This window comes from Neofelis nebulosa, chromosome 9, assembly GCF_028018385.1.
Source record: "Neofelis nebulosa isolate mNeoNeb1 chromosome 9, mNeoNeb1.pri, whole genome shotgun sequence".
NCBI classification, from domain to species: domain Eukaryota; kingdom Metazoa; phylum Chordata; class Mammalia; order Carnivora; family Felidae; genus Neofelis; species Neofelis nebulosa.
In genome coordinates, this window is record NC_080790.1 from 129255337 (window position 1) to 129271192 (window position 15856).

A 15856-nucleotide genomic window follows, 5' to 3' on the forward strand; every position below is an offset into this window, starting at 1 on the left:
TTGTTTTGTCATCTCAAGGACTCTGCCATTCAGTTGACCAACTTGTTATTTTGGATTCTCTTATATTCCTAAGGAGTCAGTGTAAATAACATTAAGAATTTCACAGTATAATTATAGTGATAGTCTAATGTAAAATTTGTTTTAATAGAATGTTTGGAATGGTTTTGGAAAAAATCATTATTCCTGAAATTCAGAAAGTCTCTGGAAATGTTGAGAAAAAGATTTGTGCAGTTGGCATAACCAAATTACTAACAGAATGTCCCCCAATGATGGACACAGAGTATACCAAGCTATGGTAAGTAAAGTTGTTAGAAATTACAGCTTCCTTTCCTATGACTACAAAGTCAAATAAGCTTATTTTCTTGAGGGCTGAGAATTGGATTCTGATCTCGGGTTCTGCACTAGCAACCATCAGATCCAAGACAGGACATGTGGGTACTTCTGGGCCTAGAAGGAACTTTGAATTTTTTTTTTTAAATGTTTGGGAGCGAGAGAGAGGGCAAGCAAGCAGGGGAAGGGGTAGAGACAGTGGGGGAGAGAGACCCCCCCTCCCGGCCCTCCCCCCACCAATAGGCTCCGCACTGCCAGTACAGAGCCTGACATGGGTCTCAATCCCACAAACCATGAGATCATGACCTGAGGCGAGATCAAGAACCAGACGCTCAACTGACAGCCACCTAGGCACCCCTGGGCCTAGAAACCTCTTGTTCCTGCTTCCTTAACTTTACTGGAGGAAGGTTCATGTGTCCCTTTGAGAATCTGGTGAAAGTCCCTGGTCTGCATGATATCTAGGACTGTTCATGACACCCAACCAAACTGGCTTAAATCTTTAAAAGGAGATACTGGAGCACGTGGGTGGCTCAGTCAGTTAAACAACCGACTTCGGCTCAGGTCATGATCTTGCAGTTGGTTGGTTCGAGCCCTGCATCAGGCTGTGTGCTATTAGCTGGAGCCTGGAGCCTGCTTTAGATTCTGTTTCCCTCTCTTTCTGCCTTTCCCTTGCTTACACTCTGTCTCTCTCCCTCTCAAAAATAAACATTGAAAAAAATTTTCTTTTTAAGGAGAAATTGAATAGGCTACGAGAAGACATCGCATGCTTGTGCTTGTTGGTGTCTGGTATTCCTGGCTTTTCTTGACCTCTTGCATCTCCTTTCTGCATTTGGGGCTCACTTAGGCTGCCTCTTCCAGAAAGGGATCTGATGATTTGGGGCTTTTTTTTTTTCTTCTTCCATTTGAAAGCTACCTTACTGTTCTTTTCTTTAGACTGTGGGTCTAATTTTGCATCTCTGAAGAATTACTGTTTAAGCAAATACTTCTGAAGATGTAAACAATAATTTTTCATGTTTGCTTTCTTCAAATTCAGGACTCCTTTATTACAGTCCCTGATTGGCCTTTTTGAGTTACCTGAAGATGATACCATTCCTGATGAAGAGCATTTTATTGACATAGAAGATACACCAGGGTATCAGACCGCCTTCTCACAACTGGCATTTGCCGGGAAAAAAGAGCACGATCCTGTAGGTCAAATGGTCAATAACCCCAAAATTCACCTGGCACAGTCACTTCACAAGTTGTCTACCGCCTGTCCAGGAAGGGTAAGTGACTGCTGTCACAGAACTCTAAGTCGTGGAGACTTTTCTGGGAAGCCAAGAAGGTAGCAGTTACTCTGGCGCATGTCTTCACTGGTCAGCGTGATCAAACATCCCACTGAATTATAGTTAGGCCTTAATTTTCTTTAGTAAAATGATGTGCTAGAAACAGATTTTATGCGAATAATTATTTCTTAAAGTTTTAGTTAAGTAATCTCTTTATCTGACCTGAGCTTCAACTCAAGACCCCGAGGTCAAGGGCCACATGTTCTTTTGACTGAGCCAGCCAGGTGCCCTAAAACTCTTTGGATAGAAAAATGTGTATTTCCCAGATTCAAATAATCTTTTATTGCAGGCATATACACACACACACACACATGTATATATAAATGGTTTTTTGGGTTTTTTTTAGCCACAACATACTCAAAAATTAAAGAATGGATCATGGAGTAAACCTAATAATGGCTGTAGAGTTGCATTAGCTAGCACCTTTTACCAAATCTTCTGGATTATCTGATAAAATTTTTGTTTTCCATTGTGTTATTATGGAAAACTTCACACACACAGAATAACAAATAACAAACAGCATAACCATCATGTGCTGACCTTTAGAAATGATCAGCATCCTGCCAATCATGTTGCATTTGTTTCTCTTTGGGCAACATGTCATTTAACCCACATGTACTTTTAAAAAAAAGTCCTTGTTGGGGGTGCCTGTGTGGCTCAGTCGGTTAAGCGTCCGACTTCGGCTCAGGTCATGATCTTGCGGTCTGGGAGTTTGAGCCCCGCGTCGGGCTCTGTGCTGACAGCTCAGAGCCTGGAGCCTGTTTCAGATTGTGTGTCTCCCTCTCTCTGACCCTCCCCCATTCATGCTCTGTCTCTGTCTCAAAAATAAACGTTAAAAAAAAAGTCCTTGTTGGTCCGTGATGCATATATAGTTTTTAATATCACAGTACCTCTACCACACTGAACAGCAGCAATTCCTTGTGGATCTGCTTTTGAGACCTGTCCAGTTTTTGTTTTTTTGGGTTTTTTGAGAGAGGGAGGGAGAGAATGAGCTGGGGGGAGGCGGGGGCAGAGAGAGACACACAATTCGAAGCAGACACCAGGCTCAAACACACAAAACATGAAATCATGACCTGAGCCACCCAGGCGTCCCGAGACCTGTCCAACTTTGAAGGCATAAAGCAGTTGATCTCCTTAGAAATCCCAGTAAGAGCCCTTGGTGACGGACTGCCTTTCCCAACCTGTGGTGGTTCTCCCATAGAAGACAGGGCTTGTGTTGGTTTGTCAGGCTCTCCAACGACTAGCATGTGTGTTTTCCATCTCTGGTAGGTTCCGTCAATGGTGAGCACCAGCCTCAATGCAGAAGCCCTCCAGTATCTCCAAGGATACCTTCAGGCGGCCAGTGTGACACTGCTTTGAACTGCATTTTCCAAATTGGCTAAGCCCGGGAACGTTTCGTAGACGTCAGAGTACAGCTGCACTTAAGCAAGTTTTCCTTTTGAACTTGTCACAAATTCCATCTTGTAATGAATATTAAATGTTGCTTTAAGCTGAACCCTGAGCAAATTAGGTGGTTTGTATGATCCTAAATGTAAGTGGCTGACTTTTCCAGTTTGCAGCTTCAAGGGACAGGTATTAATAAGTTCAGTACATGATCATGATGAGCATCTGCATTGTTGGGAGAACTTTAAAATTGTGACGGACACTGAGCGTGGAGACTTCTTTCTGTTACTAAATCCTTTTGTTTTGAGGCATCACTGTTTGTGTTTCTCTCATCCTTTGTATTTTTGTCTGTTTCCTTAAGCTTTTATTGGAAATGTAAGTGAAGAATCACTGGTGTAACTTGCCAAGAAATGCACATTTCAAGTTTGAAATCTGTAATCAGCAATAAAAAAAAGCCCCCTCAAATATGTATCCAAGAACATCTTAAGGACAGGTTTTTGGTGCTGATAACTTAGTAACGAAGAATTTAACTCAAATTCAAACTCAGATTAGTTTTTCCTTACCTGGGAAAAGGGAACATTAATAAAATTTGGAGCTGATCTATTAGAACTTTTCTGGACCTGTTCCCAGGCGGCAGCATGAATTCTAGGCAGATGGTTTCCTCTGGATGGGAGAGAAATGCTTTGCCTGGCTTCACGAGGCTGTCCCATACTCTAGACAGTGTGGGAGTCTGCTCTTACTCAAAGCATGTCTTCTTTGCAGATCGGAGGTTACTTAGAACTTTTCAAACCACAGCATCTTAGAACCTGAGGTCTAGGGGAGTCGCAGGAATGGGTATATGCTAGCAAACAAGGCTGCCTGGGCAAGTTCCGTGACCATTCGTTTTTTGGAAGTAAGCAGACTATCTCATCTGAGAGGCACAGTTTATTTATGCTGGAATTGTCCATGTAGTGCAGATGAAACTAGAATCTCATTCTTCACAGATCACTGATTTCTTTTAAAATTCAGGTACCTGACTTGAATCCTTTTTCTTCACGTTGTTTTTGTCGTGTTGCTTGAGAAATTGTCCAGCTTAATTGAAGTGTTCTTGTCCCAATCTAATCACTTTTGTTTTGACATAGTGACAGAGCATTAAATTATATTACTATTTAAGTGGTCATCGGCGGAAGGAGATTGAGATAGTATTGGGATCTACTTTTAAACTACACAGTCTGGAGTGGAAAACGGTCGGTGGTGATGGTTATGTTTGCTGCTTACGTAAGCTCTAAGAGCACCTTTTTGGCTCTTTTTGGTGAGTCTGTCGTGGAATAGTACATACTGCTGCGGCCAGGGCTCACTACAGCATCTTAAACTTGGAGGACTGATCAGGTTGTGAACTGTTTCCTTTTAAGATCATTTCTGAACAGGAAGACTGGTACTTACTTTCTTTTAGTCTCGCATGAGTTGTTAATTCTGTTGAGGTTTCTTATTCCATCATCTGAGGGTTTATTTAGCTTTTAAAGATTTTTGAAATGATTTGTCATGAGTTTCTGACAGGTCTTAGTGACCTCCTCAGTGGTGAAGCATATTCTTTGTGGTTTTAAAGAGTTGGGTTCGTACTTTGAAATAGGGCCAATCTGGTTTGAATTACTCTGCCACGGACTTGTGTGACTTTGAGCAAATTACTCAGTCTTCTGAAAAACAGTAATAAACACTTTCAGGATGGTGCGGAGACACATAGAGTAAGTACTAATAAATAGAAGCTGCTACTTAATTGTTCATGGTGGGGTTGAGGACAAGCAGGGGGCCTAGCTGGGAGGAAGTGTTTGTTACTGAGCAGTGCAGAATACTGCCCTATCTTACCAGTACTCTAGGAGCTCTGGGGTGTGGGAAGACTTTCCAGAAAGGTCCTGGCCTAGGTAAGGCGTGCACTCTGACCAGGGTAGTCTGAGACATGGGGGAAATGTAGCTAAATTGCAGAGTTCCTCATGAGAGTCTCCTGCTGGGCCCATGGGTTCCTTTATGCACATCTTCCCGTTTAACAACCTGATTTTTAAAAATAACATTTCTGATTATAAATGTATATAAAGATCCTTCATATTCCTGCCTTTAAATATTCTGGTGTCCCCCCCCCACCCCCCAAAGTTGAGATAATTTATAATTTTATATGCTTTTTGAAAAACTGAAAAACTACTGAAAAACATTTCCAACTATCATTGGAAATGATAGACTCTTGAACGGAATGTTCCTTATACATCAGTCTTTATATCTCTGTTTCCTAACAGTGCGAACGGGGCCAATTTTTGAGCACACCCCCAACTCACACTGCTATTTTGATGGGTGAGAATGCGATCTCATTTTTCCACTTGTGCAGCATAACCAGTTTGGCTTTAATGAAACTGACGTGCATGTGAGGTTAACTGAGGACAAGTCCCCACGTTCCACTCCTGGAGGCAACCGCTTTCGGCCTGTGCTGCCTGTAGCTCCTAGTTCCTCCTCCTCCTGACACATCAGCCTTCAGCATCTGTTACCTCCCTGCTGTGGAAAGTAAGACTCCAGCTGACCCCTCTTCTACCCTCCTGGGGTCTTTTTGGGTGTTTTTATCTTCAAAACTTTGACTAGTGTCTCTTGACACCTCAGCATCGACGAAAGGTGTGTCTCGTGTGTCTGCTGTCCCTTCACTTTCATGCTGTCACAGGAGGGGCGCTTCATTCTGTGCAGTATCTGTAGGTCTCTTTTGAAAGGGAGAAAGTGATGAACAGTACTTGTTGGCAGCAGAGAGAGAGCCGAGTCCCAGGCCTGGCAGCGTGTCAAGGCTGCATTTCCTCTTCCCTGGGCCCAGGGTCTTGACTTTTGCATTCTTTAAAAGAGAACATTCTTAGAATCAAGGTCAAATGGACTGCTTTTTTTCTGTCATACTCCCGTCACTTGCTGAAAGCCAAGTCCCATGTTAGCTTGTATTATATTCGGATCCTGGCTTTTTTCTCCTTCTGTGTGTCACATGGCATCTCTTTAACTCTTCCCCAAGGTGCTCTTTTTGCAGCTCACTGGCTCACGGGCTGTCGCGGCTCTCCAGATCACTACGGCTTCCCGTCAAGCCTCCCACTACCAGTGTTCCATGGAAACTTTTGAGAACTGGATGTGAGTCTTTGGTTGAAAATCTGAGAGGTCTGTGATCCTTATTCCTGAGAGGTGGAGGAAGGTACCAGGTCACACAGCTGGATGGGAATGGGACCGGAGTTACACCCAGGCAGCACAGGGCTTGGCAGAAGTCAGAAATAGGGAATCGGTTAATGAGGTACTCTGCTGATAACTTCTTAAGTATATATGTTTTTTCGTTTATTTTTGAGAGAACACGAACAGGGGAGGGGCAGGCAGAGAGAGAGGGAGACACAGAATGCGAAGCAGGCTCCAAGCTGTCAGTGTAGATAGAGCCCGACCTCACAAGCCCTGAAATCATGGCCTGAGCTGAAGTTGGACGCTTAACCGACTGAGCCACCCAGATACCCCTTAAAAGTATAAATACTAGGATTGTTTTTGGTTATTGGATGTGCCCTTTTGTTCCCGTTGGGAGAGACGTGGTAGCCCTGATGTATGACCACAAGGCAGGACTTACCCTTGGGTCCACCCTGGGGTATTCTTAGGACTGCTCTTTTGTAGGGCAAAGGAGCTTCATGGATCAGTTGGAAATAACTCCAGGTAGTTTCTAGTGGATCCTCTAAAAGAGCTAAGAAGGTCTGGCTACAGATACACAGGAACACCTGCCCATGGGTGGGCAACTCCCCTTATCCACCTACCCTTCTGGACTGGGGTTGCTGCGTGATATGTGGAGAAGGCAGTCAGGAGCTATGTGAAGTCATTTACCTATTTCTGGGTTTCCTCCCTTCTCTATTAAGAGGATATAAACAGAAAACGTGGCATTGTGAAAGCACTGTCCAGGTGAAGAGTAAGCCACAAAAGGCAGGTCAGGGAAAAGTTTCTCAGATGTGTCACAAAGCTAGGTGGGAAACGTTAGGAGAAAAGCAGCTTACTGCATCGGAACAGGGTCCCATCTCCTTGCAGGGAATTAGAGTAGCCCCCTTGAGTCTAGAGGAGAAAATGATTACTGCTCCCAAGTGCCTGGGTTCCTGTAGCAAACCTCAGCTAAGCAGATGTCCCGATCTGTCTCCCAAGAAAGTCTACAGGACAACAGGAAGTAGAGCCTGGCACCTGTCGGGGCCTCCCACTCACAGAGCAGGCTTAAGTGTCCTACGAAAGCCGGACAGGCTCTTCTGTTGGGCAGAAAGAGGGAAGAAGCCGCAGTCATGGGCCTGCTGAGCATCTTGGTCCGTCAGGGAAGCTACAAAACCGTCACAGGGAGAAGCAGGGCAGGGACAACAAACTTGAGCCAACTGCCACAGGCGACGCATTCCAAACCCCACACCATGTGACCACCTGACGATTGGCTCTGACCCTCCTGCCACGAGCCGCCGATCCAGTCCTTGCCAGTGTCCTGAAGGAAACTCCCTTTAGTCCCAAGGACAGACTGGCTCTGAACTTCAACAGCAGTCTCCAGAGCCGGGGAGATACGTCTGAAATCGTGTGGCCAAAGGTGTCCTCCCTTTAACTCAAAGGCATCATTTCTCCACGTGAGTAGAAGGGGTCGTGGTGCAGTCAAAAGGAACATCTGTGACTTACGGTTATACGTGCTATATTAGGAGCAAATCACTAGGAATATTATTGCTTAGGACGGTGCTTCTCACAGTACCACAGCATCACCTAGGACCTTATTAGAAATAAATGTTGAGTCCTAGACCTCCTGCACCAGAAACTAAGTTGGTGAACACTGATTCAGGATAAAGCCAAGTACAAGTGAATCCATCGAGAAGACACACAGACATGGTAAAAGCTGTGCATGCTGTCTGGAGCTCCAGGGCCTGAAAAGTAAGAAGGGATCGTATTTAAAGATGTGCAATTAATGAACACCTTTAGTTTGGAGCAAAGGCAGGCAGAGGTGAGTAGGCCCCGTTAGCGGACCTCTTCCAAAAAGTCACCCACTCCCTACGGTTACAGAGGAGACAGACATAAATTCTCGCTCCTGTGGAGTGTGTCACTGTACTTTTTCTTGAGAGACTTGCAGTGGACGAGGGCCTGCATCCCAGCGGGACGACCGTGAGAGCTGGACAGGACAGAATGAACAAGAGTAAGACTCAGCATTTCCAGCAAGGAAGTGGGCAAATTCCTCTCCACCCACTGCCCTGAGTGGTGGGACCATGAAGACAAACCAGGAGCAACAGCTTCCTCTGGGCCGTAAGAACAACAGAAGGGTATTTACAAAGTACTTCCGGCACCAGGCGCTCTGAGAAGCTACTTACGTGTATTGTCTTAAGTGCACAAGAGAAGCCGTTTTCTAATTTAGAGAGAGAAACTGAGGCACAGAGAGGTGAAATAAATTGAGGTCTCAGCAAAGAGGGGATGAGTTGGGACTGACCCGCTGGCCAGTACCTGTGCTTGGTAGCAGCTCACACTGCCGTCTAGGTCAGCACACTGCCTCCCCCTCCAAGAAGGCCTCCAACCAGCTCCTCTGCCAAACGTTAGGTATTCGTCCACCTACGTTATAGCACCTTGGTCCTTCAGGAGGTGATCTCTTCACCGCACAGAAGCCTCGTCCACATGGGAGTCTACCCTCTACCGCGCTGCTCCCTCACGCAGGCCCTCTGGAAAATGTTACACGGCCAAGGAGAGCAGTGACAAAGTTTGGGCCATGTCTGGGGCCACTCGGACCTTAGGGCTTTCAGAGAACAGACTTGCCAACAAATCCTCCAGGCCCAGACTCCCCAAACTTAGCCGTTCAACGTGGCCCAAAATGCCGGCACTGGTGGTACAGTGATGAGCACAGCCGCCTTCCCTCACGGCCAGAAACCAACTTGTCCCCCTCCCCCAGGCTAGGGAAGGCCTGCACATTTCTGGTTCCTTAGGTGGAGGAGTCTGACTCCCCCCTTCCACGTTTGCATCGCTTTTGTCCATGAAAGAGCCAACCAGACGGGAGCGTAACATCGGCCCAGAGGAGAGCTTCCAGGCCTGCCCTTCCACACCGTCTGCACAGGTCTCCCCCATCTAACTAATCATCTGCCCGATGAACACGGGCACGCAATACACAGGACACACACCGGCCACGGACCCCCAGCGGGTATTTGGACTGAACAACAAAAGCCCAAGGGGCTTCCGAATCCTAGAGAAACTCCTGCCAGTTATTGGGGGGGGGCCTTTTTGGCAACCAGAGAAAATACACAATTTAAAAAGCAAGATACAGAGGTGCCTGGGTGGCTCAGTCAGTAAAGCATCTGCCTCTTGGTTCAGGCTCATGTCATGATCTCACAGTTCGTGGGTTCAAACCCCACGCCAAGCTCTGTGCTGACAGTGCAGAGCCTGCTGGGGATTCTTTCTCTGCCCCTCCCCTGCTCATTCTGTCTCTCAAAATACATAAACTTTAAAAAATCTTTCACAAAAATCAACGAGTAAAAGGCAGAGTCTGAATAATGACAGTAAGGATTTGGGTCACTCCAGAGTGGGACCGAGTGCGCCTCCATCTATCCCCACTCAGTAATGTCAAAGGTCAGGGAGACCGCTGCTTCTGCGGCCAAAGGAAGCTGGGGTGACCGTGATGAGCTGAGGCTGACCCAGAGCCCACAGGTTCCCGTGGGGCGGGTGGATGGCCTATCGGAGCCTGCCTGCTCTGGCCCTGCTCGGCTTTGTAACAGCACCATTTTGTGCGCTCTGCATGTCTGATCGTGAAAAGAACCACATGCAAAAAGGGATGGAAAAAATGGTAACATGAAGGATTTGGAGATAGCTTCCAAATTTTTCAGTTGTCCTTGCAAGCCTAGTGGGTAGGTCTGTCAAAATAGGTTTTGAGGAATATTTGTGGAACAATCTACAAAGGAATAGAGAGAGAGGAGAAACACAGAATGTGGAGCAGGCTCCAGGCTCCGAGCTGTCAGCACAGAGCCCGACGTGGGACTCAAACTCGGGTCGCAAAATCCTGACCTGATCCAAAGTTGGACACTTAACTGACTGAGCCACCCAGGCACCTCAAAAGACTGTATTTTTAGGCAGTAATCTTTACACCCAACATGGGGCTCGAACTCATGGCCTGGAGATCAAGAGTCACACACGGAGCCTGCCAGGTGTCCTCAAAGGCAATATTTTTATATATTTTTTAAGTATTTATTTTGAGAGTGCAAGTTGGGGAGGGACCGAGAGAGAAAGAATCCCAAGCAGGCTCTGCGCTGTCAGGGCAGAGAGCCCGACAGGATTGTTGGGGCTCCATCCATCTCACGAACCAGGAAATCATGATCTGAAATCAAGAGTCAGATGCTTAACTGATTGAGCCACCCAGGCACCCCAGAAATATTTTTCAAAAATCAAACTTGAGAGGCGCCTGGGTGGCTCAGTTGGAAGATCTGGGACTCTTGATCTTGGGGTCGTGAGTTCAAGCCCCACACTGGGTGTAGCGATTACTTCAATAAACACTTTGAGGTTCCAAGAAAATGGCCATTGCCTCTTCTAAGAATCCGCATTTTTTAAAAGACAGACTGAAGAAAACTGGCTAACCCCACCCCGCCAATCCAGCAGTGCTTAAGTGCTTGACAAATCCATTATTTACGGATTTGGAGATTTCAAATATTGGTCTGTTTTTAAGGGCACACAGACATTTAAGCACGAAAAGCAGAAATAGCAGTGGTGGAAGTTTCTAACGTTAAATCCCATGCAAACAAACAAAGCTATACATCTCTGTCCTCAGGTTTATTTCCTGGTCCTGTTCTGCTGAGCTCATAGCTCCTGTAAGGCAAGCAGCCTGCTGCTTCTAGGGAATGCGGATTCCCGTCCCATGGGCCGCATCAGTCACAGGTCCCATCTCTAATAACCTTGGGATCTGGGCCAAGGAAGCTGTCACTGGGTGTTCGCCCCGCAAAGCTTCACACGTGAGCTTGGGGAGCAGGGGAAGGAAATCTAGACTCAAGTGACATGTTTTTCTAAGAGCCATAGGTCCCATTCCTGTGGCTCAAGAAGGCCTTTGAAAACCAGTAACAAAACCACCAGCTCTGTGGAAATCATCTTTACTCATTGAAATCTCCCTGTAATAAGAGGAACTTTCCAAAGTCCTGACAGGACATCTGTGTACCCACTGTGGGTGACCAAGACCCAAGTGTGTCTGTCCCAAGGACCACAAAAGCCACTCCCCTCTGAGGACCAATGCCCCACAAATCCTAAGACCCTCAGCCTTCTCGTGACTGACCCACAGCACCTTTGAGGATTTCAGACCTCTCAGGAGCATTCCAATCCCCTTTCGTGCCTGCAGTCTGGAAACAGTGCATGTATTGTCCCAAGGGCAGAAGCACCTCGTTTGGCTCTAACCTTGTAACTCTTAGAGATCATATCGGCGTGAAACACAGCACATACTCCATTCCCAGGTGGCTCTCTCCGAGCCTGCTGACACGGGTAGAGGTGCTGCAGGGGGTCCTCTGTAGCAGAGGACAGCTACAGGGCCTTCCCAGAGAGCTCACTATTGAAGAACATTCAAGGACCTCCTTCTAAAACAGCCAGAGATGTATCACCTTTGAAAAACCTCCTGTCAAAGAAACCTGGAAATCCTTACAACATCCCTGATATAAAGGGGAAACTTCCCCTTCCTGGAGTTTTGGGAGTGAGGGCCACTCACACAGCCAACTGGAAGTTGTGAATTTCTTCGAAGGTTGTACCGTCCTGCTCCTCCCATCTTCGTTTTGCAGCTGGAGGTCGCCAGTAGGCATACTGTCAGGCAGGGGGGGAGAGGGGTGCTGGGCAGAGGCCACACACCCCCAACAGACACACAGGAACACTGGGCAGAAGAGGCTGGCAAGGCCGGGAGACTGGCTACAATTTCAATATTGGAGAAGGTACTAAAGACAGAAGAGAGCTATGAAGAACCCCCCGGTGCTACCGGTATAAATCAAGACTTCTAAATACATCACAGACAAAAACAGGAGTGTGGGGGGGCACCTGCATGGCTCAGTCAGGTTAAGCATCCGACTTCGGCTCAGGTCATGATCTCGCAGTTCGTGAGTTCGAGCCCCATGTTGGACTCTGTGCTGACAGCTCGGAGCCTGGAGCCTGCTTCGGATTCTGTCTCCCTCACTCTCTGCCCCTCCCCCGCTCACACTCATGCGCGCGCGCGCGCTCTCTCAAAAGCCGACATTTAAAAAATAAGAAAAGATGAGCGTGTTTACACTAGACACACACACATGCACGCACATACATGGGTCTGTTCCCTAGAGGTCCGCTCGGAAGGCCTAGGAAACATCCTAGTAGCAGTAAGCGCTCCAAGCACACCCAGACCTCGGTGGCTTCTTTCCATGTTTTTTAATCTCTACCCCCAGTGGGGTGGGGGGCTCAAATTCACAACCCCTAGATGAAGAGTTTCGTGCTCTACTGACTGAGCCAACCAAGCGCCCCCCCCCGCCCCCGACCTTATTTTTTCAGATGTGGTCATCACTAAAAGGGACCAGAGCTCCTTGGAGAAATGGCTGACTCCAGGACTAAGGAAAGGAAAATTGCAGGACCAGGGGACCAGGGAAAGGACCATTGCAGCTGAACCACAGGGCACACCGTCCGCATCGCTGCAACGGTCCTGGCTCAGTCTGACAAAGTAAGAACGTGGAACCACATACACACGGATATGATCTCTGCTGATTAGATTTCCAACAGGGTCAGTCTTGGACAAGTTTCTAAACTGTGCTACGTAACTAGATACAACTGAGAAACTCTCCCTGCCTTCTCCCTGCGACGTCAAATCCCCTTCTGTGTCTGAGCACTCTTCTATAACCTTCTGACCACTCTCATCCTGGCGGTCCCACCCACGGGCTGGTTTTTACCAGCGAACCACCTCCATGAGCATCTTCTAAAATTAAACAGAAAGCTGCCGGCCCGCTCCTCAGCCAGGCCTGAACGCAGCAAGTGCCTCACCGTCCTCCGAGTGTGAGTGCACCGGCAGGAAGTGAGACTCACAGTGTCGAGAAGTCTCCTCTTCTGGCTCGTTTCTTCGGGTGACAGCGTCAGGTTGGAGAGGAGAGGCCTGTCCCCTCACCTGGCTGCCCACACGCCTCGCTTCCACACCCTCACATCTTCCCTCACTTCTTTAGATACTGCTCGAAAGGACCAAAAATTCATTAGTAGCTGTTTATTGATCAATGGTTTGATATAAAGTCGTTTCAGATCTTCAGAATTTTGCCCAAACAGAATCACAAGCATTACAAAGTTTTGTTTTGTTTTTTCCTTAAAAAAAAAAAGGGTAGGAGGTAGGTTGGGAGGGGACCTACCTAGCAGTAGTGGCATCTGAGAATAAATTAACAAAAAAAATTTAGTATTACCATTTATTGGTGACAAACACTATGTTTTACTTACATTCCATGGGGAGATAAAATTCCAGCGTCAACAATGAATCGAACAAAAGCAGTACTTAACTCGCAAGACTACGGTGCTTTTCATCTGGACCATATGCAGGACCTTACCGCACACGCTTCTGTGCGCAGTAACACAACATCAAAAGCAACAGTTTCGGAGCTCAACACAGGCCACTCTCTGCCGCCCTACATGGAGATGTAACAGTGGTACAAAGCACTCCAGGAAAATCCACCTGCGGGTTTAGACGTACTACACGGAGACCATATCCTGTAGTGTGAAAGCCACGTGTCCTCAAGAGCCATATGTATAGACACACAATTTTCTTTTAATAATCTTTAAAACAAAGACCAAAATTCATTTAAGTCCTGTTGCATTAACAAAAATAAAATAGGAAAGGAACCAAATGATCATTAAAGTTTAAAACTCCTAAACTGTCCAATTTATACAACCATGGGAGACTTCATCCAGGATGCTGACAAGTCCAGGACCGTTGCAGCTGAACCCGAGGGCACACCGTCCGCATCGCTGCAACGGTCCCGGCTCAGTCTGACAAAGTAAGAATGTGGAACCACATACACACGGATATGATCTCTGCTGATTAGGTTTCCAGTAGGGTCAGTCTCGGACAAGTTTCTAAACTGTGCTATGTAACTAGATACAATTGAGAAACTCTCAAATGAAAATTTATATAGTGTCATTTCAATCAAAAGAAAATAAGAAAACTTAAGAGTACGTATCTGTTGGAAGAGAAAGCAGTGGGGACGGTGTGGGCACCACGGAGGTGGGGCCGTAGCACACTAGAATGGTTGGCGCTGAGTAGGAAGCATTTGATTTTCTCTGGTGCTTTCGGCTCTGGGGCTGGTCTAAGGCCCCTGTCCCCGGCGTGGGTGTCCAGGGTTTGTCCCAGGCGTCTGCGTGAGCCAGTCTGAGAAAGGTTGCGCGCGCTCTCTCCTGTGTCCTTAACACGGCCCAAAGGGTGACGACAGCCGAGCACCGAGGTGCCAGGGGCCGGGGCCTGCTGGTTTCCCGGTCAAGCCAGGGCCGCTTGGCAGGCCTCGCAGCACCCCTCAGCAAGCAGCTGCCTGCGTGTGGCACAAAACACCGCGCACCCGCAGCCACACTGCCTCCTTGCGTCCCCGCCTTCGTCACCACTGCCGCCTCTGCTTCTTTACCCAGCACGTGTCTCAGCCCACTGGAGGTATCAGAAATTCCAAATTCCAAATTCTCAAAGCAGTTTCAGTATTTTCAGTATATGTGTTGGGGTTTTACAACGGTTCGTGGCCAGAAAAGGTTCAGCACCTTCCACACCTTCAAGGAAAAAGAAAAATGAAAAAATGATGCCAGTTTTGAAATTTAAGGGAATTAAGAAGCCCATGTTACAAATGAAAAGAAATTAGCCGACATTGAAGTCCAATAGCACAGGCCCCAGTTTATGGTAATGGGGTTCAAGTTTTGTCAGGATGTTACCGCCAAGTGAAAATACACTAAGGAGAATGCATGTGTAGTACGGTAGCTCTGGGACAGAAGAAATAATGAAGCAGCACAGGATGATATTTGCATAAAGAAACACCTATGAAAGATACATAAACTAATAAAAATGTGACCTCTGACTCTTAACGAGAGAACAAATGGGAGGCTGCTGGAGGGGAGGTGGATGGGGGATGGGCTAGATGGGTGACGGGCATTAAGGAGGGTGCTTGTTCTGATGAGCACTGGGTGTTGTATGTAAGTGATGAATCACTGAATTCTACTCCTGAAAGGAATATCACACTGTATGTTATAAATAAAACCTTGGAAGAAAAAAAAAGATCTCTGGGTGGGAGGGGAGGGAGGATGAGGTGGGTGGGGACTGCGAGGAGGGCAAGACTGATCACTGTGCACCTTTGAAAATAATTTTGATTTTTGAACCACGTGAATGTATATTACCTATTCAAAATTTTAAAAAACTGGGGTGCCTGGGTGGCTCAGTCGGTTAAGCGGCCGACTTCGGCTCAGGTCATGATCTCGCAGTCTGTGAGTTCGAGCCCCACGTCGGGCTCTGTGCTGACAGCTCAGAGCCTGGAGCCTGTTTCAGATTCTGTGTCTCCCTCTCTCTGACCCTCCCCCGTTCATGCTCTGTCTCTCTCTGTCTCAAAAATAAATAAATGTTTAAAAAAAAAAAAAAATTTTAAAAAACTGCACGCTCTGCCCACTACTTAGAAACCCCTCGGGAGAAAGAAAGGGACAGAAAAGGGACTGAGGTGAGTTTCACTACTGAGTTGAGCTGACGGTCTGAATTGAATGCAAATGACGAAAAGAGCTGCCTTTCTGTAAACGGGCTCACTCACACAGACATTGGGCCATTTCCTGTTCTTGGCATCTCTGTACTTTGTTGGTCCAACTCAGACAGCAACTTTAAAATGTTCAGTGCGGCCTGG

At 46.9% G+C, this 15856-nt stretch overlaps 2 protein-coding genes across 15 annotated transcripts in view; one reads left to right on the forward strand and one right to left on the reverse strand.

The window, feature by feature from the left end:
• CSE1L (chromosome segregation 1 like) overlaps positions 1–3349 on the forward strand; it is a 45792-nt gene extending 42443 nt beyond the window's left edge. The window contains exons 23-25 of the mRNA XM_058685890.1: positions 149–295; positions 1364–1595; positions 2925–3349. Coding sequence (XP_058541873.1) covers positions 149–295; positions 1364–1595; positions 2925–3014 — 469 coding nt within the window. The 3' untranslated portion in view covers positions 3015–3349. The remainder of the gene's footprint in view (positions 1–148; positions 296–1363; positions 1596–2924) is intronic.
• A 9851-nt stretch (positions 3350–13200) lies between these two features.
• Positions 13201–15856, reverse strand: part of STAU1 (staufen double-stranded RNA binding protein 1) — an 84418-nt gene continuing 81762 nt past the window's right edge. For 10 of the 14 annotated variants that reach the window (XM_058685894.1, XM_058685906.1, XM_058685899.1 and 7 more), the window contains 2 exons: positions 15767–15852; positions 13201–14747 (listed from right to left, as the gene is read on the reverse strand). In XM_058685894.1, the coding sequence (XP_058541877.1) occupies positions 14732–14747; positions 15767–15852 (102 nt within the window). In that variant the 3' untranslated portion in view covers positions 13201–14731. Of the gene's footprint in view, positions 14748–15760; positions 15853–15856 lie in introns of those variants that run through there. The other 4 variants (XM_058685902.1, XM_058685896.1, XM_058685901.1 and 1 more) reach the window with 3 other exon arrangements.